The following is a 27,933-nucleotide window of genomic DNA, read 5'->3' as shown; positions in this document are numbered from 1 at the left end:
TCTTCCTAAATAGGTTTTGTCTTTTACTTTTCAATTTTGCCATTTGCAAACTAACTTTTGCCTATTTACAATTTGCACAAAGTAGCAGGGATTAATATTCTCAAAATTATTTGACAGGTGAAGGAAAATAAAATTTCCTTATTGTCTTATATATACTCTTTAAATACTGTAATTAGATCAAAATACGATGCAAGTGTGAAATGAAAAAAAATATATATATATATTTACTGTATATACAAATATATACATATTTGTATATATTTGTATATGCATGTAAAATCATTTTTAATCTGCAATTATAAAAATACTGTACTCCAATAACACTAAAATGATCAAATAAATATTCAGTAATACATTGTCCATATTGGTTGCAATTACATGTATATTTAAATTCACATGTGCAATTTTTGTACAAAAAGTTTAAAATGTTTTGAATTCACAGTTCTTTCGTAGACAAAAAAGTTGTTTTATGTTTAAAAATAGGGGTTGGCATAATCAATTACTTTGATTATAGCAAATCATTTGATGCTTTTGGATATATCCATATCATTCAAATGATTCATTCAGTTATGGAAATCGTTCAATTATTTCCATTTGATTATATCATTTGAATGATAAAATAAAATGATTAGTAGTTAGTAACCGCTAATCATTCAATTATTTTGATTATTGAAATCTTTTGATTACTGATCATTTGTTTATGCCCATCACTAGTTAAAAAGTATTTTAATACAGTAACAGGCAACCATTGATTTGTATTTAATTTTTTAATTTTTACCCATTTAAATATTATTATTAATGTCAAATATTAAAAATATTAGTGAAAGCAGTTTTTGTTAGGAGAATATGTAAAATTAAAACATTAGAAGAAAAGATAATTTTATTAGATAAATAGTAGGAATAGCACTTAGTATTTGTAATGGCTAAATGATGCAAAAGGGAACTGACAATTTCTGCATCTGCAAAAAAAAAATTCAATCATTTATACTTTTCCCATCACCAAAAAGTGAATATCCAATACTGCTTTGAACTTGACCAAACTAACCTCCCCAAACCACTGTGGCTGGTGATATATTCCAGCACTCTACAACACACTAGCCAAGTAGTAAACATCATGAGATCAGCCCTCTGTAACTCCCTCAAATTTTATATTTGTGACTACATAGGATCATCTCGACAGGACTGCTGCATTAATTCAGACCCAGCATGGGTTTGTTAAGGGAAAGTCTTGTCTGGCAAATTTTATTGGATACTATGATGTGGTTACAAAGGAACTAGATGCAAAAAATAATTTTGATATCATATATTTGGATTTCAGGAAAGCTTTTGACACACACTGTTGTCCATGGAAGATTACTGTACAAATTGGAGCAGTATGGTATTAAGGGTAAGTTGCTACAATGGATAAAAGAGTGGTTGAGTGGGAGAAGACAGAGAGTGGTAATCAATGAATGCCGCTCTTTGTGGACTAATGTTATTAGTGGAGTCCCACAGGGTTCGGTGTTGGGTCTACTGTTGTTTTGTATATTTATCAAGATATTGATGAGGGAATATCAGTCTTAGTGTCGAAGTTTGCAGATGATACAAAGGTTGGGAGGGTTGATATTGACAGTGTGCTACTGCAACAGGATCTAGAAAATTTGGGTAGATGAGCTGAGAAGTGGCAACTGAAGTTTAAAATTGACAAATGCAAAAATCTGCATATGGGTAGAAGTAACTCCAGAGGAACATACCAGCTGTGTCATACTGCACTTAGGGTGGGAGAAAATGAAAGCAACCTGGGAGTGATTGTGCAGTCAGATATGAAGTTTTCTGAGCAATGCAGACAGGCTGCCAGGACAGGTCATGGGGTATTGTCAATGATATACAGGAATTTTACTAGCAGGGAAAAGGAGACGATTATCCCTTTGTATAAGGCAATGGTGGGGCCATGCCTTGAATACTGCATACAGGTCTGGACTCCTCATTTTAGGAAGGATGTGGAGTTGCTTGAGTGTGTACAGAGAAGGGCAACAAGATTGTTGAGGGGAACGAAGGCGGTGATTTGATTGAGGTGTATAAGGCCTTGAATGAGTTCAGCACTGAATTCTGATGGGATTCTTCTGTTTGCTCAGATTACGAACCTGAGGGGGCATAAATTCAAATTGAGGAAAGACAGTTGTAGAATAGATGTGCGGAAATATGCCTTTAGCTGGCGGGTGGTTAACTGCTGGAACAAACTTCCATCTGTCATGAAAGTTGATAGCTTAAATTAAATTCAAGGAGGAACTTGACAAACTTTTAGATGGAATGGCTGTGTGAAATTGGTTTTTTTTTTTTTTTTTTTTTTTGGCTGATGCTACATAACCTCATATGCTTTCTTTCTTGCATCACATGCATCTATTACTATTACTACTTCTTGTTTTTCCTACCAGTGAAAATATACCTTCCTCATTCATTTTACTAAATTCCTCTCGGGGCATTATATGCCTAAGTCAGGTCTTCCTAAGATGTACATTTGCTAAGCTGTGCCATCTAAGCTGTTTCTTCATATGGACTTTGATTAACACCCCTTTATCACTCTGATAGCACTTCTTTGAGTCCTTTCTGAAAGCTTTCTTCCTTTCCTCTGCCAGACCTGAATGAACATGATATTCCAATTGTGGTCATATTTAAAGGGATCCTTGTGTTATATAAAGGGACAATTATATCATTTTCCCTACTTCCAAAGGTCTTATACACTGCCCTACCATTAATATCCAGACACCCCTCCATGGATGGGGAAACAGGTCCTATGCATGCAACACTTCACAGAACGTGCTATAAATATGCACACTGGGCTTCAAACAGACAATTGCAAAAGTGGGCATGCAAGTTGGCACATTCAACAGAATTACCTCAACAGTTCAACAGAATTGATCACCTCAACAAATACTAGACACCGATTAACATGGTTTAAGGAGCACGAATCCTGAACTGTACAGCAGTGGAAAACAGTCCTATAGACAGACGAGTCAAAGTTCGCACTTGTCTATATGCACTCGAATGTCAGGGGAACAGTTCCTTCCTGATTGTATCTTCCCAACAATGAAGTTTGGGAGGCGCCTCCGTAGCCAGGTGGGCAGGAGCAGCAGTGCGTAGCACATGCTTCTTGATTAGACCGGTGTTCGAGCCTGTGACCACCAAATACGGAGGATGCAGAAAGGTCAGGAAATGACCACCGCATATCCCCGGAGCAATATGGCCTTAGTTGCTAATGCTCCTAAAAACCACATAACAACAACATGAAGTTTGTGGGAGGCAGTGCCATGGTATGGGGCTCCTTTCATGGTTTGAATTGGACCCATTAGTTGTTATCGACAAAACCATGAATGCTGTGCAACACCAGGACAGCCTGGACAATTATGCACTTCCAACATTATGGCAATACTTTGGGGAGCCCATACTGCTCGGGTCGTAACAGAATGGTTTGAGGACATGGGTTTGGAAAAGTTGGATTGGCCAGCCCAGAGTTCTAATCTGAACCCTGTTGAGCATCTTTGGGATGTATTGGATTGTCAGATATGTGCACGTCGAGATCGCCTAAAGTACAAGGCTGGACTGATGGCTTCGTTAAATTCTGAGTGGGGGGGGACAGATCACCTGACATTTATAAAAAGTTGGTTGAGAGTATGCCGTGAAGATTGAAGGCCATCATAAAAGCAAAAGGTTTTAGCACAAAATATTAAATGATACAATAAAAGCTCTTTTTTTTTTTCTTCTTTTTTTTTTGTCTAAAGGCAGGTGTCCGGATATTAATGGTAGGCAGTGTATATCATAGACAGGACACTGCATGTATTCCTGGCTGCCTATGTATTGCATGTTAATTTCATATCTGATTGTACTATAATCCTCCCCCCAATTTCCAAGTTGTTTTTATTGTGAACCACATTTAACTCCTGTCTCCCTAGTTTATAATTAACTCCTGGATTTTTGTTCCCCATATACTACAAAGCCTTGCATTTAAAATCCTTAAACTTTTGCCATTTTTCAGACCATTTGTTCACTGATCAAAGTCATTTTTGAAGCAAACTGGTCTCACCCTTTCCACCTTTAAATCATCAGCAACTTTGACAGTTTCCCTTGCACTCCCCCATCAATGTCATTATGGAAAATAAATAACAGAAATGACCTCAATGCTGTTCCCTGAGGGATTCCACTTGCTATGCTGGTCCATTCTGAGGTATGTTAATTTATGACTACTCTCTGGTCCTATCTTTTAGCTAGCCCATGATCCAATGAAAGATCTTGCCATTAATCCCTGTCTATTCCAGTTTATATAATAGCTTGGAGAACCATATCAAAATCTTTGAAGTCAATGCTAAATAATGTCTTGATCTCTCTCTCTCTTGTTGCATGCACCATAAAATTTTGGATGAACCAAGCATCACGAAGTATCAAGTCATAATACTTGCTCAAGCGAAATATTATGACTGTTTTAAGACTTCATCGTAATAATTACTAGATGGGTCAGGCAAGACTTTCCTCCTTCACAAACCCATTCTGTGATCCATTAAGGATCACATGGGTTTGTGAAGGAACCACTCCTATCAAGATAGTTGTGTATTGTATTCTTAATCAGAGACTCCATGTTCTTACCCATCACTGGTCTATAGTTGCTCATCACATCATTCGCACCTCCTTTGTGGATTGGAGAGACATTAGCACTTATCCAATTTTAAGACATCATTAGACTCCAGATTAACAACAGTGGGATGATGTACTCATGTGTATCCTGTTTTAATGTAACAGGATGTATGCCATCCACTCCTAGAGCCTTACCGTCTCACAGTTTCAGTAGCTTCTCCAGTTAAATCTTCTCTGAGATCATTATATCAATTAATTTATAGCAGTCTGACTCATTATCACTATTTCCTTGTGGTGCAATTGGTTTTTCAATTGTAAATATCATTGCAAAGTAGTAATTCCACTTGTCTGCCACTTCCTGCACCTTCTTGACTTTCCCATTTCGATCAAGTAAGAAGCCTAACAGATTCACTTTTCTTTTTTGTATTCACATATGAAAAGAACTGCTTGCCTCCATTTTTAGGTTCAGATGCTAATGCTCCATAAAACCTTTAAACAACCAGTCAACCATTTTTAGTTCTCTTTGCTAGGGATTTCTCATATTCAACTTTCACCTGCCATACTCCTAGTGGTTTTGTTACTTATAATACTTATATAAATGAGTCTCATGGTAGTGTGCAACTATCTCATGCTTTTTTATTTTGCTCAGTTAAATCTTGGCCTCTCTTGTCATCAATTTTGTCAACCTATTTTTTTGCAGAACTTCTTCATTGGAACAAATGTATTTGTAGCTTCCAAGGTGAATCCCTTGAATACATCTAATTATGAATTTGCACTCAATGCATCCTCCTATCCAACAGCATATTGTTGTCTCTCCAGTTAATAGAGCCAAAGAAATACTTCAAACTGCTATAGTCCCCTCCTCTTAAAATTGAAGCCCTCACCTTTATCTTTGACCATAGAAATATCTTTGGAGTACCCTTTTTTGACATTCTGGTCACTGCCTGCTATTGGTTCCTGCACTGGTTCTCAATTGACTTGGGCTCCAACATCTCCATTACTTTCTCTGTTTGGCTCAAATATCCTTTATTACTTTCTCTGACATGTTGGAACAAATAATGATCATCCAGATGACTCAGAAATCTGGTTTCAAATGGCATATTTCCAGTCAATGATTTACAGTCTATAAGAGGCAGGTTGAAATCACCCATAATGAGACAGTCACACTTGCCTGTCCAGAATAAGGTCAGCCAGAGTGAGGATCACCTTTGAGTAGTCCTCTGTAATCTTTGTGAAACACTGAAAAGTCTGCAAGTGACATGGCTGTTTTTAAAGTTTTGTAGGTTTCTGTTGCAGTTTTCCCTAATGTGAAACAAATTTCATGCAGGTTTAATGCTTGGTAAAAATTACTTAAAATGCAATGAAACATATGAAACACCTTCTTTTCAATGTGTGCTAATTCATATTGTGCAGATAAGTAGGTGATTCTTGCATTACTATGTCTAAATGGTTACTCACACACTAGCAGGGCTTTTGTGGATTTATTGGATGATTGTTTTCTACATCAGCATGTTCGGGAGGCAACTAGAGGGAGTAATACTCTTGATTTGATTATCAGCAGTGATTCTTCATGCATTAAGAATCTGCAGATAAATGAACCACTAGGTGGCAGTGATCACAGTGTGCTGAAGTGGGATTTACTCAAAGAGGTAACTACCATTAGGGGTAAAGGGAAGGGTTATTGCTTCCGTAAAGGCGACTACGATGGACTGAGACAGTATTTAAATTCTATACAGTGGGACCAACTGATGATGTTACCAACAGCAAATTCAAAATGGGAAGCATTCAAATAACTTATCTTGGAAGCTACTAGGCTTTACATACCAACTAAGAAATATTGTTCAAGGTTTAGGCCAAAATGGATGTCAGATGAACTAATGAGGCATATGGCAGAGAAGAAAAATGCATGGGATACATACAAATTAACACATGACACAGAAGCCTATGATAGATACAAGTTGATATGCAACCAAGTTACCAAGGAGGTTAGGCAGGCGAAGGCAGATTACGAGAAATCCTTGGCAAGGGATGCAAAGAAAAACAGCAAAGAGTTCTTTACTTATGTAAACTCTAGAAGGAAGGGGATGAATCAGATTGGTCCACTTGATATTGATGGGTCAAGTGTTGATGATCCTGCTCAGGTAGCTAACAAACTAAATGAATATTTTGCATCGACATTCACACATGAGGAGTTATTCAGCGAGGGGAATGCCAGAGGTGTATTCAACTCTAGCAGTAAGCTACAGAATCTTGAAATAACTGGGAGTAAAGTGGAGGAGAAACTGTTGAAGATAAACACAAGAAAGGCACCCGGGGTGGATGGGATCTATCCAGTTATATTAAAGGAGGCAGCAAAGGAAGTAAGCAAACCCTTAGCCATAATTATGAGAGCTTCCTTGGACTCAGGAGAGGTACCCATAGACTGGAAATGTGCAAATGTGACCCCAATTCACAAAGGAGGATCAAAGGCTGACACAAGTAATTATAGACCTGTGAGCTTAACTTCTGTTCCAGGAAAATTAATGGAGGCACTGGTTAAAGAAGCACTGCAGGATCATTTAGACAAGACTTCAGTTATAGCTCAGGCACAGCATGGTTTTGTTAAGGGGAAGTCTTGCCTGACCAACTTGATTGGATACTATGATGCAGTCACAAAAGAACTGGATGCAGGGAATAACTTTGATATTATATACTTGGATCTTAGAAAGGCTTTTGATACTGTTGCACATGGAAGACTGCTACACAAATTGGAGCAGTGTGACATTGGAGGCAAATTGCTGCTATGGATAAAGGGGTGGTTGAGGGGGAGAAGACAGAGAGTGGTAATCAATGGACACTGCTCATCGTGGACTGATGTTATTAGTGGAGTCCCTCAGGGCTCAGTGTTGGGTCCATTATTGTTTTCTGTATTTATGAATGATATTGATGATGGTATATCGGGCTTAATGTCCAAGTTTGCAGACGATACAAAGGTTGGCAGGGTTGTCAAGGACACTACTGACACTATGCTGCTGCAACAGGATCTGGAAAGGTTGAGCAGATGGGCTGAGAGGTGGCAAATGAAGTTTAACATTGACAAATGTAAAGTACTACACATGGGAAACAGCAACCCCAGAGCAACGTATCAACTCTGTGGTACTGCACTGACAGTGGTAGAGAATGAAAGGGACTTGGGGGTGGTTGTGCAGGCAGATATGAAGTTCTCTGAGCAGTGCAGACGGGCTGCAAGAGTAGCTCATGGAGTATTGTCAATGATATACAGGAATTTTTCCAGCAGGGATAAGGAGGTGATTATTCCATTGTATAAGGCGATGGTCAGGCCACACCTAGAGTACTGTATACAGGTCTGGAGGCCTCATTTCAAGAAGGATGTAGAGCTGCTGGAACGAGTACAGAGAAGGGCAACAAGATTAGTGAATGGAACAAAGGGGTGCTCTTACGAAGAAAGGCTTAAGTTTTGCAAATTACAGTGTCTGGAGACTAGGCACCAGCGAGGTGATCTGATAGAGGTGTATAAAGCCTTGAATGGTTTAAGCATGCTCAATGCTGATGGGATTCTTCCTCTAGCTCAGAAAAATCACCTGAGAGGGCATAAATTCAAATTGAGGAAAGACAGATGTAGGATAGACGTGCGGAAATTTGCCATTAGCCAGCGGGTGGTTGGTTTGTGGAACAGACTTCCATCCCTTGTGGTGGAGGTTGATAGCCTAAATAAGTTTAAGGCTCAGCTGGACAGGTATTTTGAACGAACAGAGGGGTGAAGTGGAAGTGGGTTTTTTTTTTTTTTTTTTTTTGGCTGATGCTGCATAAGCTTGCTTTCTTGCATCAAATGCCTCTGCTAATGCTAATGCCAAATGAACATGTTGCAACAAGCAACTCACTGGGCACTACAATTTTGAGACACTAAGTCAGTGGCTGAACTTTTTAGCCATACTTGTTTATATAACTTTAAAAAGTATCATTACATGGCAAAAATTACAATAACACTTATTGCATTGTACACATTTAGGCATCTGTAAATATTTTTTTTGCATTGTTTTTGACTGTAATTATTTTTCTATTTGTTTTTCAGCTTGTTCTGGAAATACATGCTACGTGGTTGCTACAACAGAATCCGCCAAAAATTGCAGAAGTGGAAAATGTAAGCCTTATATATATGTGGGAGGGAGGTTTCTTTTGTTAAGGTTTTATTGAATTAATTGGCCACTCTTGGGCATTCAAGAATCATGATCAACATGGTATCAGTTATGTGACAACCACATAAATTTCTCGTTTTATGTGCATTTGTATAAAAGGTTTGAAATTGAAAGTATTAAGACAGATCAGTCTTTTTGTACTTTCAAACTTCAATCTAAGATTCACTAAAGTTTAGTTAATCTCAGATTGAAGGAATTTTTTAATTAAACATTAAATAAATACCATATTAAATACCAACTTTAGAAATCCATTTGTATTCAAGATTAGCTTACGTTAAAATAATGTTAGATAGTATGAACCAGAGTTGTAAAGCTCAATATGTTCTACATTGATATCAATATTTGTAAAATAATAAGATTTTCGATTTTTTCGTTTTAATTTCTGGAGAGTATCATACGGAAGTGTTCTACATACTATATTGAGGTAAACTTCTCTTATTATTTTACAAATATTAAAATACTGTGTATATATTATTAGGTAGTTAAATGAACAAATCTTTATTAATTACATCAGTACATACAAAGTGAATGGACTAAAGAATCATACAGGCTAAATTTAGTAATAAGCTTTCTTTCAGGGTTAACAGACTTAATTTTTTTTTAAAAAAAAAAAAATTAACAGACTTAATTTTTTTTTTTTTTTATGAGAAACATGCATGCTGTATATACAGGTATATCACGATGACCATATTAAAGTCCTAAATAGGTTTAGTAAGGGCACTTTACCATGCAAAGTATTTAATTTAATTAGTTTATTGGAATGAGAGGATAATTAATACAAATAGACCCAAACAGTCTCAATAACTAAAAATTTACTATGTTTTGGATTTTTCTGTTGAAATCCATCTTTGGGCCTGAATTTTTGGTTTTTTAGGTAGTTATAGGTTAGTGTGGTACAAGGTCTCTCCAGAGGCATAGCTTAGTATGCTTCACCACAAATGATCATGGAAGACCAAACTGTGGAACCAAACTGTGCCACAGTTTGGTCTTCCATGATCAAGTTATAAACTTATCTTAAACCAAAAATCCAGGCCCAATGACGTATTTCAACACAGAAGTCCAAAATATAGCCAATTTATTTACTTGTTGGGACTCTTTGGGTCTATTGTAATAATTGTCCTCATGTTCCAATAAACTAATTAAATACTTCACATTGTAAATTGTCTTTCCTAAACCTGCTTAGTAGTAATTCTGTGTAATGTCCTCAAATTTAATTATGCTGAACTCTTACTAATCATGCTAAATTATTCGCTTAAAGGATTCATGTGTATTAGTATTAGAATGACTAAATATTAAAGGAAACAGACTTTTCCTACCTGCCAAAAGAAAAAAATTATGTACCAGGTACATAATTAGTTGCTGCCACTCTAGTCTGAGACTGATAGTGTCACTGATAATGTTACAGTGGCAGCCTTTAAAAACGTCTTTAATGCAGGAACTCATTATGAAACTAAAATTGTGTAAAGTTACCATTTTGCATATATGTTCATGAAGACGTGTTATAATTCCAATACCGAATTATTTTAGGAAATTGTCTTTTCACCCATCCCCTGTTTCCTTTTCTATAATGAGCAGTAAATTGTGCAAGAGTTATATCTTTTAATGTTTCACCCCATTTTTCATATTTATCAAAAATACCATCTTTCCATATATCCAAAGACTCACTATCAACTTGTTGTTCATCCAATTCAGCTTTTGATTTACGTAATTTCTGACGCTCATGTGGCCATACCATTGGCACGTATTCCATCACTCTTGAAGACATGGACATTGGGCATCATAATAAATACCAAGCTGCCTCTTGTGAACTCATCTCTACAGAATTCAATACATCTACACTTAATGCTTGTGTTAGATCAGTTATTCAGTTATATCCATATCAGGATATTCTTCTTGTAGCTCTATAATTTTCCTTTTCATGTTGCTTATTCCTCTATTAGTTTTATTCACATATTCAACTACATATGCTGCATATGAATATTCTTCTATGATAAATTGTAAATCCGAATTGTAACTTCTAAAATCCAAGGATTGTAATTATTCATAAATTTCTCCTCCATCTTGCATTTCTTCTATGATAAATTGTAAATCCAAATTGTAACTCCTAAAATCCAAGGATTGTAATTATTCATAAATTTCTCCTCTATCTTGCATTTAAGAAATACACGTGTTTATTTGATTTAAGGAATTCTTTGAAATTCACATGATTATCCAATTCTAATGAGTCGTGCATTTTACGATATTTTTTGCAATAAGCTAATCTCCGATTGTCATCTGTGGCCATCGGTATCAATATACAAGTTTGCGACATTGGCCAAAAAGGTGCTTCAAATCAACATTCGCATCAGTTTACGTTATTATTTTTATAACAGGTAAAAGTATGTTTATGTTGCTGCAAATTTGAATAATCTGAAATTTTCTCTATAGAACATAATTTCGATTGCTTCTTCCATCCCACCTTCTTTTTCTTCTAATGGTGCAGAGGGTGCATTGTTCATCCATAATAATATATGTGCATATGGACTTCCTTGATGTTGAAATTCAATGCGTTTAAAGAAATTCACAACATAATATTTCCCAAAAGGACTATAGGTTTTCGATTTTAAAATCGAAACTCTCAACAATTCAAAACTATACTCTCAACAATTTTATTAAAGTATATGGCACATGTTACGGGGTCTTCATTTATTAATGTAGCTCTTTCCCTGTAAGGTAGATCCATAACTTCATTAGTTGTAGTTTCTTGTTTATATCTGAATTTGTATAACATACATAGTAATACGGGCCATGTTGATTCACACAACGTCAAGAACATCGTAGGTTTTCTTAATTGATGAATCATGGCAAACACATCTCTTTTACATTGACTCCAATAATATGCTGAATTGGGAATTGATTTTAGAAATGCCAAGTTAGACTCTAATGACTTGTTTATAAATTCTTTCGATTCCAATATAGAACAAGTAATGTTAACTGTTATTCCTACTGATTTAAATGCAATTTGCAAATTTTCTGCAGTACACATTTGCATAATTTACATTGCCGTATATAGCAAATGTTGGGGAGTTACTCCACGACGATCAGATCTACGAATTTCACTCAATGCCATCATAAAGGGAGTAATTTTCAATCCATTTTAAATTTTCATGCATGTCCTAAATATATAGCTGGAAAAGAAAGTTCTTCTGCATGTATATCAAATATGAAACTTGTTGGAGATGACTTCAGACCATAATAACGTTTGTTGTTGAATTAACAATAGTTCATCATCGTTGTTGACAGATTCCCAATTTCATCTGAATGTTCCTGTTCACTATCATCATTTGCTCCCAAGATATCGTCACTCACTTTTATGCTGTAGAATTTATACAAAGGTGAATTTATCAAATACTGTAACCATATTTTCACTATTTTATTCTGCACACATCCTTGTAGATATGACAATTTATGTATGAGTCTTTGTTTTATATGTACATTAATGGCATAATAGTCATCTAATTCTCTAGGTAATTGATGAACCTCATATTTATGTTAACTGGTACATTTATTACTTGTCCAATGATCCCATATTGTCCATGTTCATAACGTAAACGACGAATTTGCATAAAAGGTAATCGTGGTGATATCAAATGCTCAGTTACAACATCCAGTGGAGGCAAATGAGTAGGATATGTTGGATATATAAATCCATTTGATGTGGCCATAGTTGGTATCCGTCCCTCTTTTAATGAAATATGACATGTATTACAGGTCGTGAAAGTACTCACTTCTTGTAAATGAAATTCATTTTGAAGTAATTCATATGAAGTTGTTGGAAATGGTTTCAAATCTAATTGAAACCATAAACAATCACAAACATTACAACTAAATCCAAATGGGTTTTTGTACACTAGTTATTCAAACTCACTGTCAGCTCCTGTAGACACTATAGGGATTTCGCTTTTTTTTCGTGCATGATATTCCTTCATTCATTCTGCTGGAGTTTTAGATTCCTAATAAGTATCAGGCATAGTATAACTCTGTGGTTGAATTTCATTATGATTCGGAATAGTTTGAATTTCTAATTTCCTTTTCTTCCGTTCACAATATTCCTTCATTATTTCAGCTAAAGTTTTTTTGGGTGCAGTTCGAGAACTCCCAGGCATAAAGAAACACTCTTGTTGAATTTCATCTGGATTTACATTTCTGTCCAACTTCCCTTTCTTTCTTTCATGATATTCCTTCAAACGCTGGGTAGATTTTGGCACAGTCACTCACGTATTAATCATTAGAATTAGTATTAGAATTAGTAACGGCCGCATGGTGCAAGAAAGCCTATGGCTTATGCTGCACCAGCCTAAAAAAAAAAAAAAAAAAAAAAATCCAAACAAAACAATGATAAATAAAATAAAATAAATAACTAAATAATAATAATTAATAAAAAAAAAAAAAAAAAAAAAGGAAATTAAACCTATCATCCTATGCGCTTCCCTTACCTGAAAGTACTATCCAGATGACCTTTGAATTTCCCCATATTGTCGGGAAATGAAGGCAACTTATTCCAGTAATTTATAACTCGCTGGCTAAAATAAAACTTCCTGCAGTCCAATCTAAACATTTCCCCCCGTAACTTTAATTTATGTCCCCTAGTTCTAGCATCATTTATAATCTTGAAAATGTTGTCCTCATTCATTTTACTGATGCCTCTCAGAGTCTTAAACACCTCAATCAAATCTCCTCTAAGGTGTCTAGTTTCCAAACTCTGCAACCCACATATTCGAAGTCTTTCTTCATAAGGACGCCCTTTTGCCGATCTCACCAGGCGAGTTACCCTTCTTTGCACCCTTTCAAGAAGCTCGATGTCTTTCTTTAGGTGCGGTCTCCATACTTGAACACAGTATTCCAAGTGTGGTCTAACATAAGCCTTATATAATGGGATTATCACGTCCCTATCTCTACTTGCAAAAGTTCGATAGATCACCATGGGCCTTTCTTGCAACCTGTTTACAATGCTCAGAGAATTTCATGTCTGACCATATCGTAACACCCAAGTCCCTTTCCTCCAGTACTGGGTTTAGTTGAACTCCACCAAGTGAATAAGTTTTTTTGGGATTACTGTTTCCCAGGTGCAATACCTTACACTTTGTTGGATTAAAGCATAGCTGCCATTTTTCTGACCATTCCTGAAGTCTATCTAGGTCTCTCTGAAGAAGCTCAGCTTGACAGTGATCATTAACTACTCTACCAATTTTAACATCATCTGCAAATTTAGACATCACGCCCTCTATCCCTTCATCAATGTCGTTTATGAAAATTAAAAACAACAGTGGTCCTAATACTGATCCTTGGGGAACCCCACTTCTTACATCAATCCAATCTGAGGAATAGCCATTTATCACAACCATCTGCCTCCTGCCCTGAAGTCATCCTTCTATCCATCTAAGGATTTTCCCAGTGATTCCAACCTGTTCCAGCTTATAAAGCAACCGCTCATGTGGGACTGAGTCAAAAGCTTTGCTGAAATCTAAATAAACAATGTCGAAATTATTCCCTAAATCCAGCTCGTGAGTGACCCAATCCAGCTCGTGAGTGCATAATCATTATGCTGATATAAAGGAAATAACGTAGCACGTCACTGCTCAGTTGTACTTGTTGTGTCACTGCAACTTGTTGCGTATAATTGAGTTTTCTTGGGCGCATGCGTCACTGCACGCAATGAGTACAGTGCATGCACATCGGGTTTCGTGACGATTTCTAGGTAACGTAATGCTTTTTTCCAAATTAATTTTTCCCATCCCCAAAAAGTGAACATCCAATTTGCCTTGAACTCTGGCAACCTCTCTGCCTTGGACACATTTGCAAATAATTTATTTCAATGATTTTCAACAGAGTTGCCTACGGTAAATTTCATGAGGTTCTGTTTTTTTATTCCTCCATCAGTGAAAATGTATTTCCCATATTAAGTTTACCTTGTGCACCCCAGTCAAGTCTCCCTCTCCATGGTGTCTTGTTGCCAAACATTTTAGTTTTCACTTTATAAGTCATTCCTCATAAGGACAATGATTAGTGCTCCTCACCAATTTGTCATTCTTTGATCCTGCTCTGAAAATTTGTTTTTTTAGGTGTGGTTTCTGGATTTGAATGCAGTTTTTCAAGTGCAGTCTCACTGTCATTTTATAGTGAAAAATAGTAACATGCTGATTTAATTCCTTTGAGCTGGTAACTTTTTCCAAGCACTCAATTTCTTCCATCAAACTGGCAAACTTCCATTTAATTTTCTGACTTTCCCTACATTCAACACACAGAAAGGCATCTCTTGTAGTACAGTTCTGTTCAACTTCAGTGAATTCTGTATACATGGCATAATCTCAATACAAGAAATAATCTTGCATCTGAAAGTTCATTCAGTTGGTTTGGGGTGCTACTAAAGCTTTACTTTGTTGTGGAATTGAGTATACTTTCCTCTATGTGCACAGCTTATAAAAAATCCCTCCCCCAGGGTGCCAGTATCAGTGACTTGCTTGTTGAAATTTGTCCTCAGAAATCTAAAGTTCAGCAGAATTCTTTCCCCCTGATTTTGTCTTTCTGCAATATAGATGCATTGACACAGTTGTAAATCATGGAAGAAATTTTATACTCTTTCTGTATAACTGAATAAGACAAATTGTTTTTTTGAAGCCATCAATTTTTTTTTGTGTTCAAAATTTTTTTGGCTGTTGGAGGTGGTTGAGAGGGGGGGATCCTCTTTTACTAGTGCTTTTACATTTGTTTACATACAAATTATAAGGCGCCTCCGTAGCCAGATGGGAAGGAGCAGCAGTGCATAGCACACGCTTCTTGATTAGACAGGGGTTCGAGCCCGTCACCACCAAATACGGAGGATGCGGAAAGGTCAGGGAATGACCACTGCATATCCCGGAACAATATGGCCTTAGTTGCTAATGCTCCTAAAAACCAAATAACAAACAAACAAACAAACAAACAAATGATGAAACTGGAAATTAACTTAATTTCCAAGTATTCACTCAGAATCAGTTATAAGATTCTAAGTGAATCTTATAACTGATTCTGATCTGGTTGGTCTCTCCTCACTTCAAGTTGAGATTTATTATATTTATTTGGGATTTATTGTAGAGGTGGCCAGTAACAGTGACTTGTAAAGATTTTGGGACAACCACCATTCCAAGAATAAAAGGAGTATTTTCTTTAAAAAATTAAACATTTAAAGGTGCCGGTATGAATTCAAGTATTTCCCATTATAACTGATTACTGAACTTCTTTCCATTGTTTAAACCTTTCTGTTCAAATGTTCAATTCTACTCAACATAACAAGTATTCATTCAAAATGAAAAGTTGATTCATTTTATCTCAAAATTTCAAAAGAATTGAGTGCTAATGATTGGAATAAATTTAGAAATTACAAAGTAAATCAGTGATAGCACTTGCTTGTAAATACAAAATGATGGTGTGTAAAGGAAATATAAACCAAACCAGTTTACCATAGGATCAATTTGGAAGACACTACAAATGAAATAAATTAATTTATTGATATTGATAAAAATGGAACATTCAACCAGCCTCAAAAAAGGACTGTTTTTCAAGTGAGTGGATCCCTTGTTTTGTGGCAGTTTTAAAAGAGACTGGTTTTTTTTAGCATCATTTGGCTATAAATGATGCTAAAAGAGAAAAAAAAAAGCCATTAACCCTTAAGCAGAATCAAGAAAATACTTTGTGTTTCAGTACTTCACTTTTTTTTTTTCATTTCTAATATTTCTCTCTAAATATTCTTGACTTGCTATACCAATCCTCAGTCTTCCATATTTTTGAAAATACGTTGCATTACATAATTTAGTTGCTGTCAATATGAAAAAGAAGAAATTATTTTCTGTTGCTGAAATTCTCTGGAAATTCAAGAGAAATTATAAGGAATTCTTTTTTCATAGTTTTTAAAAAACTAAATTAATTAGGAAATTTAAATATTACCTTCTTTCAGGTTTTTCATTCGGTGGAGGACCCAAATGAATGTGTGGTTTTAATTGAAAATCTTTTGACTAATCTTGATCCAGAAAGCAAGTTGTGCGTAGTCAAGTTTGCCCTTCAGCGTGTCACTGTCACTTTTTCTACTGAGAAAATTAATAAATACAAAAATCTGAGAGATGGCCTAAAGGTAATCTTGATTATATTTGTTTAATTGTGAATAATTTGAAATAAGATGTTTTGTTTTAACAAATGTATTTTTACTTTTAATTTTCATAAATAAATAAATAAATAAAAGGTATATTAAGCTGTTTGACTTCATGAGCTCCATTATGTACAACATCATATCATACTAAGTTAATATAAATGTGCATTATCTTATTTTTTGATTTTTCATGAGAAAATGGTAAACTTTTTTTTACATCTGTCTCTGAAGTTAATGCATACATAATAATTTGCCTATGACCATTTAATTTTTTCCCTGCTGATTGCCAAATCTTTGCACTCAGCAGGTACTAGAATGAAGTGCTTGCTGAATGAATTATGTCTGAAAAAATATTCCGTCAATTAGAAACCTTTTAACGTTGTAAGAGAATACTGTAATATTTCATTGTGCTTATCCAGCACATTTTAAAAAATAATCATTTTACAATCCGGAAATATTAAAAAGCACTTTTTTTAATATTTAAGTGAATCTTTTAATTAAGTGAATCTTCCCCCATATTTACAGTATAGGATATGCAGTGTCATTCATAATTTTTGTGAAATTAATTTTTTTTAAATTTTAAACCATTTAATTTTAAATCATTTAAATTTTAAATCATTTAAATTAAATGATTTAAAATTTAATTTTAAATTTAATATTTTTAATTAAATTAACATTAATTTAATTTTAAATCATTTAAACCATTACATTTTAGGCTTAGATAGACTTGAAAATAATTCATTGCTGAAATTTTTGTGGGGGAAAAAAAAAAAAACTTGTCCAAATGAGACTTCATCATCATCAGCCATTTTCAATCCACTGCAAGATGAAGGCCTCTCCAGCAACTTTCCAGTTCCTTCTGTTTTGAGCACTGGCCATCCATTTACTACCCAAAAACTCATGAATTTCATCTATCCATCTCCGCCTTTGTCTTCCAGGTTTTCTTCTAGCTCCTCTTGGGTACCATTCTGTTATTTTCTTAGTCCATCTGTCATCATGTCTTCGAGCTATGTGTCCTGCCCAAGACCATTTTAGTTCTTTAGTTTTGATAAGAATGTCCTTTACTTGAGTTTGCTGCCTAATCCATGTGTTTCTCTTCTTATCTAACAGTCTGATTCCCAATATAATTCGTTCCATTTTCGCTGTGTAGTTCTCAGCTTCTCTTCCATTCTTTTGGTGAGTGCCCAAGTTTCACTTCCATAAGTCATGGTGGAGAGTATACATTGATTCATTATTTTACGTTTCAGACAAACTGGGATATTGCTCTTCAGTATGTGACTATATTTCCTGAATGCTATCCATCCAAAATTTATTCTTCTCTTGACTTCCAGCCATTTATCATTATTACAGCTAATAACTTGTCACAGATAAGTATATGACTCCACCTTTTCAATTACTGCTCCTTCAATCATTATTTCCCTTTCTGTGGCATACTTGTTCATCATTACTTTTGTTTTAGCCATATTCATCTTTAGTCCAAAATCCTTACTAACTGTGCATAACTGATTAAGATTTTCCTCTAATTCTTTGGAATCGTGGCTTATGACCACAATGTCATCTGCAAATCGTAAATGGTTTAGGTACTCTCCGTTCACATTGACTCCTTTCTGCGACCAGTCTAATCTTCTGAAAGCTTCCTCAAGGGCAGCAGTAAACAGCTTCGGAGATATTGTGTCTCCTCGTCGAACTCCTTTCTCGATTTTAAATTTGCTACTGTCTTTGTCTAGTCTAATAAAGGAGGTAGCACTCTCATATATTTTCTTCAAAATCATAATATATGGAGTATCTATTCCTTGTCTTTCCAGTGCCCGAAACATTGCCTTATGCTGTATGAAGTCAAATGCCTTTTCATAATCCACAAATGCCAGGCATAATGGTGTTTTATATTCATTTGCTTTCTCCATTAGCTGTGATATTACGTGAAGGTGATCCATAGTTGAGAATCCTGTCCTAAAGCCAGCTTGCTCTTTCGGTTGATTCTCATCAAGTATTCTTTCTAATCTGTTAGTAATGACCCTTGTGAACAACTTGTAGATGTGGGTCTATAATTTCCAATTTCTGATTTATCTCCTTTCTTATGCAGCCAAAACTATGATTGCATTATTCCACTGCTTAGGCGTCACACCTTTTCTAATACACTTTGTGAAGAGCCTTGCCAGTTTTTGTTATGTCTCTTCCTCCCAATTTTAACAACTCTACAGTAACTTCATCTTCCCCCGGGGCTTTCCGATTCTTCATTTTCTTCAATGCATGTTCTACCTCATCAGGAGGAATATCGGGTATGTCGCATGTGTTGCTACTTTGCAATCCATTTTCCCCACTGCTGGTATCATTCCCTCGCTCCTTGTATAATTCTCTATAGTAGTCTTCTGCTATTTGAATTATGCCTTCTCTGCTGTTTATAAGTACACCATCGCTATTCTTCAGTTTCAGTATCATTTGTCTTTCTGTATTACTGCTCATGGCTGCTGATTTAAATCCTTTGTTTTCCCTTAATGCTTGTTCTACTTTTCTTGTGTTAAATCTTCTTATGTCCTCTCTGAGTCTCTTTCTAATGGCTTTACATAATTCAGTATACTTGATTTTGTCCTTATCACTTATAATGATTTATTGGTTAATATTGGAATTCTATCTTAACTTCATTTAAGAAGTTATGGGATTTCCAAATGGCCAAGTCTGTATTAGATCTCTTTTTTGGACTAGATGATTCCGTGAACCCTTGGATGTTTATTCAGTGGCACATTCCAAGACCTGCTCTATATAGCAATTCTGTGTTATGTTTTACCTCACTAAAGATTAATAGGTGTAGCAGCTGTTTCTTTTATAAAGCCCTGATGGTATTCTCCTCATTTAAGATTAAGTGTATTTTTGCACATTGTAATTGGGTTATAAGACTTCGCTGAAGAGGAGAGCCCTAGTGTAGACCTTCATGCTTGGTTAGAGTTTTATGTTAATTATATTTTATTTGATTTAATGCATATTCTGTTTTTTGCAATTTGCTTCGGTGTGTGTGTGTGTGTGTTTGTTTTTTAATCTCACTGAGTTGCAGTGCTTTTAATTTATTTGTTTATCGCTCTTTAATATTGTACTGGGATAACTTTCTTCTATGCATCCCTAAACCCCCATAATACACACACACACATGCAAACTTTCTTTTATAAATACAAGAAAGCTACTGGGATAGCCTTCCTGTATTCATATTTTATTTTGCCAATAAAGTGATTTTATATTTATAATATTCAAAACTTTCCTCATATGGTGCCCTCTTGAGGATCTCGCCTAGCCGTTGTTTGCTCTTTCAAGAAACTTTACATCTTTTTTAGGTGTGGTCTTCATACTTGAATGTAGCATTCCAAGTCTTACAGTTGCTTTTTACAATGGGATTATGACTTCCCTATCTCTACAAGAAAATGTTTGAAAAATCAATGATAGAACACCACAGGGGTCCCCCTTTGCTGCTTATCTACACTGCTTAGAAAACTTTGTCTGCCCATATCGTAATCCAACCCTACCAAGTGTATAAATTATTTTGTGATTGCTATTCCCAAAATAACAAATTGCATTTTTCCTGAATTAAATGCAACTTCATTTCTCTGACCAACCCTGGAGCCTATCTAAATTATCCCCGAAGTGCTGATTGTTAGCTACCCAATTTTGACATCATCTGCAAAATTTTGGCATCAAACCCTGTATCCCTTCATTGACATCATATAAGAAATTGCCGACCGGGCTAGCTGGATAGGTAAAGTGCCTGCCTGGCAACCCAAAGGTCACGGGTTCGATTCCCGCCTCGGGCTGGCTATCATGATGGTGCCCAACCAACCGGTTGGTTGGATATCCCGGCCACGATACACGAAGGAAGCAAGAAAAAGCTGGTTCCTTTGTGTATTGATCACATCATATGAAATAAAATAAATAAAAATATAAGAAATTAAACACAACATCGTCCCTATCTGAGCTTTAAGGGACCATTTCTTATCTGAAGGGTAATCATTAATCACAACTTTCTACTTCCTGCAGTCTATCCAAGTCATTGTGATTCCAAAATGTTCCAGCTTATTCAGTAGTACCTCTTATGATGGGCTGAATTCCATTTTGCTAAAATTCAAATAAACAATGTCAAAATTATTTCCTACATCCAGCTGTGTGTGACTCTTCCAAAATAGCCAAACGGGTTGGTTAAACATGATTTTCCCATCTGAAGTCAGTCTGACTTCAGATGGGAAGTCAAAACACTGACGTCAGACTGACTGGTTGGAAGTTACCTGTATTGATCCTTAGAACCACCTTTATGTATTAGCAATACTTTGGCACTTCTACAATCAAAGGTATCTTTCCTGCAAGTCAACATGACCCTCATAATTAATCTTAATGGTTCAGTGCATTCTCTTACCACCTCCCTCAAAATTACTTGATATATGACTTGTTGCAATATGTTCAGTGACTCATCTGTATGTAGTAAATTAACCATTAACCATTTATCTGCAGTATTTCTGAATTAGCATGCATTAAATAGATGGTGTTTTATGTTTCATTCCATTTTAAAATGATTGATTTTACTGAGCAGTGAATTTTCACCAAATTTTGTTTCAAATTAGGAAAAAGAACAACAGAAACCATGAAATTTTGACAACAGCTTTCAGTGAAGATGCTATGTGTCCTTCAAAGACTTTTCAGTTCTTTGCAAAGTTTAAAGAGAGCTACATATCTATTGAAGATGATCTTCAATCTAGCCACCTCTCAACTTTAAAAACCAGTGATTCAGTCACTTGTGTTCTTGATCTGCTCGTGAATGATTGATATTTAACTATCCATAATATTGCTAGTGGAATTGGTGTGTTGAAATGAATTTTAACACAAGTTTTGGATGTGTAATGTGCTTCACTCAAGCATGTGCCTTGCATCCTCACTGATCAGAGAATAGTGAGTTCTCACATGTCATCAGCATGCCTTCATACCTTCATCAGCATCTTGCTGCTCTGAGTGTATGGAAGCAGAGTCCCAATTCTCTCTCTTTAGGGAAGACTATCTCTGAGGCTTAGTATTGATCTAATGTAAACTTCATTATTATCATATTTTTTGACTCACAGGGCATTGTTTATTATGAATTTGTCCTTCATGGCCAAACAGTTAACCAGGAATACTAAAAACGCTTCTTTGGCAATTGTGTGGTGATGTTTGGAGAAAACAAATGGAAAAGTGGGCTCAGGGAATTCGCACTTGCATCATGACAATGTTCCTGCACATTGTGCCTCCCATTCAAAAATTTCTTGTAAAACAATCCATTCATCACAGTATTCTCCCATTTGCATACTCACCAGAATTATCTCTCTCTCTCTCTCTCTCTCTTTCTCTCTCTCTCTCTCTCTCTCTCTCTCTCTCTCTCTCTCTCTCTCTCTCTCTCTTTCTCTCTCTCTCTTATATTGTTTCCCAAGTTTTTGTTTTCGCAAGTTTTATTTTTTTAGTATTTTTTATCTATTTTTTTAGATTTGCAATCAGTGACCTTCGTAAGGTCACTGATTGCAAATCAGTGACCTTACAAAGTGAGGGGTGTTAAACCATCTCCCTCACTTCTAAAGGTCATTGATTTGCAGTGACTGATGAAATTATTCAATATATAACATGGGAACTATTAGCAATTCCAAAAGAAGCCTATCGGAATGCTTTCAGAAGTTGCAAAAGTATTGGAATTGGTGTGTACCATATCAAGAAGACTACCTCAAAGGAGATGAATTTGAATAGATGGTAGGCTTCATAATTTTCTAAATATTAATCCATTCTCTGAACTTTTTGATGATACCTTGTATGTGTAAACATTGTTCACTTTTTAAGAAATAAATCACGAGGCTTACCTGAATTTCAGATAAAATGTAAATAAATATAATTTCAGATTATACTCATTGTCCATGTACTATTTATCTAAAATTGTTTTATTATTGGTTCTTCTCCCCCCTCCCAAGATGTTGATCTCTGTTCCTTCTACCAAAAGAGGATCTTATGATAAACTGGTCTTGCAACCACTACTTATACTGGAACAAATGCTTATGAATACAGAAGTAAGTATTAAACTGACTTAATGACTTAAAAAAATGTTTTTTACATGCAGTATTTAAAATAGTCAGTGTGCCAAATTTGAACATACATAAAAGTTAAAATGTTATTATTTTAAACATTATTTATATTTTTTGAACATGGTTTGGTTCATTTTAATAGTACAGGAAGTCATCTTCCTTTATCATTGTGTTCATCATTTTGCTAGTTTGTCACCACTTGTCTATCACATGCACAACAATGCCATAATAACTCTCATTGGATCATATTTCTGTTAAATCAGTTTTCTTTGTGTGTTTATTAAGAATTTCTCAAAATTTCCTCTAATTTCATTGGAACCTTAATGTTACTTTCAATTAGTTAAACATTTTCAAGAATAATTTTGAAAAAGCTAAAAATATTTTCAGATGTTTTAATACACTTTTTACTATTATTAATGAAATTAATATAAATTTTTTCTAATGAATTTTATATATAAGTGGGAAAACTATACCCTTGTTAATTATGACGTCTAAATGGCTTTCAACAGTTACTGATAATTTTGTGTTAGGAAAGAAAAAATGACTTAAAGCAAAAGTTGAACATTATTCAGTCAGGTTTGAAGTGAGTGGATGTTACACAAGATCCATGCCACCAACTTCAGTGAGATCTGCATGCAAAAAAAAAAGCATTAGTATTTATGCTTTGGTGGTATTTAGAATTATGGTGGCATCTGCAGAAGTAATATTTTGTTGCACAAAATATTACTTCCATGGATGCCACCATAGTAAGATCCAAGGTTACGGAAAGAATGGAAAACTTTTAGCCATCTGGATTAAAGATATGTATCAACAACTTGTACCCTTAGTATGAGGATAACTATGAATGAGACACCATGTTTACATAAGCATGGAAAGCAAAAATATGACAAAAAGTGTAAATGCCAGTTATGGATAGTTCGATTGTTTTAAATTCAATTTTTTGTTACAAAGAGAAAGAAAAGCAAATAAAACTGATTTCATTTTCCTTAAAGAAAGAACCGATTTTCAGTTCTTTAAGAAAAATGAAGCTGCAGCATCTGAGTCCTTGCAGAAATAAGCTGATGACTTTTTTGTTTATTTATAGCTTACATGAACTTTATACCAAGGAGAAAAACAGTTGATGTCTCAAGAACACAAATTATGTGGGGGAGAGGGTAAGACATATACAGAATGAGGAGGGGAGGGGATGGGGTTGAGCCAGTAATTGTTTCTCAATTTAGTAGTGGTTTTATACTTTATTAAAAATGTTTATAAAATAAAAGAGGAGTTCACCTCAATATAATATGTAGAACACTTCTGTATGATACTCTCCAGAAATTAAAACAAAAAAAAAAAATCGAAAACTTACATTAGAGTGAAAAATAAATAATTAAAAACCAATTTAACACAATTAAAAAGAATCTAACTAAAATATTCAAAACAATATTCCTTTCTGAAGCTGACAACGCTTATTATTTTACAAATATTAATATCAACGTAGAACGTATTGAGTATTACAGCTCTGATTCATACTATTATATTTGTAAAATAGTATGAATTTTTTATGAGGAGTTTACCTCAATATAGTACGTAGAACACTTCCGTATGATACCCTCTATATTGAGGTAAACTCCTCTTATTATTTTACAAATATTATTATCAACATAGAACATATTGAGTATTACAGCTCTGATTCATACTATACTATTTTATTAAAAATGATAAATGTAATCGTAAAGAGTATCTGTGCTTTTTTATGCACTTTTTTATGCACTTTTTTTTTTTTTTCCTTTGGAACATACCTTGCCTTGGAAGTGGATCCGTCCATTGTTTTCATTGTTCATTGTAATTCTAGGAACATAACTATGATGAATAATGATGGCTTCATATATTCTATTACAGCTGTTGAAAAAAAATTAAGAAATAAAAATAAATACATTGGTGTTCAAAGAAAGTGCATCACCTAGGAATTTCACATTTCTAACCCTTTTTTGTGATGGTATATTGCATTAATGACTAGCATCACAAATGAAAATATAAACAAAAGGTATTTATTAATATTTAAGGCAAAGCTAAGTAATATTTGACAGATGCTCTCAAAATATTCTAAAATGAGTATTTGCAACCTTTATACAACAGTTTTGGTAAACACGACAATTATGGCTGAAATGTTATCAGAAGCCCTCAATTTGCTCCAGTTTATCATTTTAAATAGTTGGTTTTTTTTTAAATAGATCATCGTTTTAAATGGAAAACAAAATGAAAAGTTCACCAGGTGCAAACTAACATGTAGTTGAACCGCCTCTGGCCCTGATGACAGTAGCACACTGTTGAGGCATTGACAAGATCAATTTCTAAGATAATCAACTGATAGTTTGTGGTATCAAACACGAATTATGGCATCCTGAAGTTCATGAAGGGTCTTTGGTTTCTTTATGGCAACTGCAGATTCCACACGATGCCAGCTGTTCTCTATAGGATTCAGGTCTGGGCTGTTTTTTCCTGGCCAGCTAAGAGTTGTAATGGACTGTTCTTCCAACCATTTTTTCACCTATAACAAATGTAAACACATTACCGTCAAAACTCTAATGCAGAAATGAAGCTAAAGTAACTACAGAAGTGCCTACTTACACTTTTCACCCGATGACAAGAAACAGAATCCTCCTGAAAGATGCAGTTACTTGGCAGGTTGAAATGGTCTCTAATGGTTGGCAGCAATTTGCCTTCCAATATAGCCAGGTATCCAGTGGCATTTATGGAACCTTTTATAAACTACAGGTGATCTACTCCGCAATATGAAATGCACCCCCATATCATTTGGCTGGTAGGGAATTTCACTGTAGACACCATACATTTTGGATGGTATTCTTCACCACGTCTACGGCGAATCGTTTGTCTCCCATCAGAGACATGCAGGTTGAATTTCTTCTCATCCGAGAAAAAAACTGACTTCCACTGCTCGGGGGTGGTCCATTTGACATGCTCCTTACATCAAATTAATCGGGCCTTTTTCATTTTTTGTGTGAGGAGGGACTTCTTCTTAGGATGACGGGCTACAAGTCCATTTTTGAAGAGGCATCTTCTGATTGTTACTGCACTTATTACCACTCGTGTATAACTTCCCATTCTCTTTTCAGCTCAGACGAAGAAGGTTTTTTAAGGCATTAGCACTTCAAACTGCAGTCCTGTTTTGGCGTAGAGTCTGGTTCCTTTTTTCCTATCAGCAGAACCAGTATTCTTGAGTTTGGAAAAAAATCTACTCACTGTCGACTGATTACAAGACACTCTGTAAGTAATATGATGGGAAGAACATCCTTCCTCACGTAAAGCAACACTAGCACTCTTTCTTCGTGGCATCAACTGCACATAACGCACCATCCTGACACAAGCGAGGAATGACTGCAAACCTTGCAGAGCGTGCTTGCATAGCTGAAAGTAACAACTGATGCAATATTACATCATCACCTATGCATGTCAATCTTATCTGATGGAATCTGTAAGAAATATTGCCATTTACTTATGTTATTCAGACAAAAATTACAATTTTAAGAGGTGATGCACTTTCTTTGAACACCAGTGTAAATAGGGAACGTGAAATGATATTTATGATATTTTAACTAATTATTTTTTAATTAATTAAATTAAATTAAATTTTAAATTAAATTTTTAAATTTAATATTTTAATGATTAATGATATTTTAACTCACCTTCGTCTGTGAAGACTAATTTAAATATGAAATGCAAGGTTCTAAATTTAAAGGAAAACATGTTTATTTTATGAATATAATTATACTTAATTTAATGTAATTAAAGACATAAAAAAGTATTAAAGACATAATAGGGCTTACGGAGACGTGGTGCCACCCGGAAATTGGGGATGATGAGTTTCAGTACGGCTTGTATAATGTATTTAGGAAGGATAGAGTAGATAGAAGGGGTGGTGGGGTAATGCTTCTTATCAGAAGCAGCCTGAGTGCGACGATAGCTTTCCCAGATTCAGACATTTCACATGCTAGTATAGAGTCTGTATGGTGTGAGATAGTTGGAAACAAAGGTACAATGCGAGTAGGCGTAATCTACAGACCAGGTGATTGTGAAGACTATGACAAAAGCCTCTACATGCAAATGGAATGGGCAAGTAAGCGTCAATGCCTTATTATGGGTGATTTCAATTTGCCTCTAATTGATTGGAGTAAATGGGAAGGAAACTCGACATGGGGAACAAAATTTTTAAATCAACTAGATGACTGTTATTTGTATCAACATGTCAGGGAAAGTACTAGAGAAAAGAATATCCTAGACCTCATCATCACACATGAATCAGATGACATAACAGGGCTGACAGTAGAGGAACCAGTAGCAGGAAGTGATCACGGAGTTCTACGGTGGATGATGACGAGAGAGGTAGCAGAAGTAAAAGGCAAAGGAATGGGTTTTAATTTCAGAAAAGGAAATTACGATGCCTTAAGGTACTACATGGCCTCTATTAACTGGGTAGATATCGCGCAGAGAATGAATACAATTGAACTGTGGTACGCTTTTAAAACATTAATCACAGATGCCTTGAATGCATATATACCATTAAAAAAATACTCCACGAGAAGGGTTCCAAGTTGGATGAATAGTGAAGTTGCCACATTACTTGAGCAGAAAAAGGTGGCATGGAAACGTTACAGAGCAATAAAAAGTACTGAAGCCTATAACAGCTACAAGGTGATGTGTAATAGAGCCACAGAAAAGGTTCGACAGGCAAAGGCAGTTTATGAGAAATCACTAGCAAACAGAGCAAAGAGGGGGGATAAAGAATTCTTCACATATATAAATGCCAAGAAGAGCAGGACAAACCAGATCGGACCTTTACGTAAGGGAAAGGGGATAGTAATAAATACACCAGCTGCCGTTGCAGATGAACTCAACAGTT

At 35.3% G+C, this 27,933-nt stretch overlaps 1 protein-coding gene across 1 annotated transcript in view; it reads left to right on the top strand.

Annotated features, from left to right (window-relative positions):
- The window catches only part of LOC150085014 (zinc finger FYVE domain-containing protein 26-like), a 192,189-nt gene that overhangs the window by 37,181 nt on the left and 127,075 nt on the right, over nucleotides 1-27,933 (top strand). Inside the window, exons 5-7 of the mRNA XM_090376435.1 lie at nucleotides 8,678-8,746; nucleotides 16,774-16,947; nucleotides 22,923-23,018. Of these exons, the coding sequence (XP_090232561.1) occupies nucleotides 8,678-8,746; nucleotides 16,774-16,947; nucleotides 22,923-23,018 (339 nt within the window). The remainder of the gene's footprint in view (nucleotides 1-8,677; nucleotides 8,747-16,773; nucleotides 16,948-22,922; nucleotides 23,019-27,933) is intronic.

Source organism: Mastigoproctus giganteus, chromosome 6 (assembly GCF_048544385.1).
Source record: "Mastigoproctus giganteus isolate SK-2022 chromosome 6, ASM4854438v1, whole genome shotgun sequence".
Lineage (NCBI taxonomy): Eukaryota > Metazoa > Arthropoda > Arachnida > Uropygi > Thelyphonidae > Mastigoproctus > Mastigoproctus giganteus.
The sequence above is the reverse complement of the archived record's forward strand: the minus strand, read 5'-3'. Positions and strand labels throughout refer to the sequence as shown.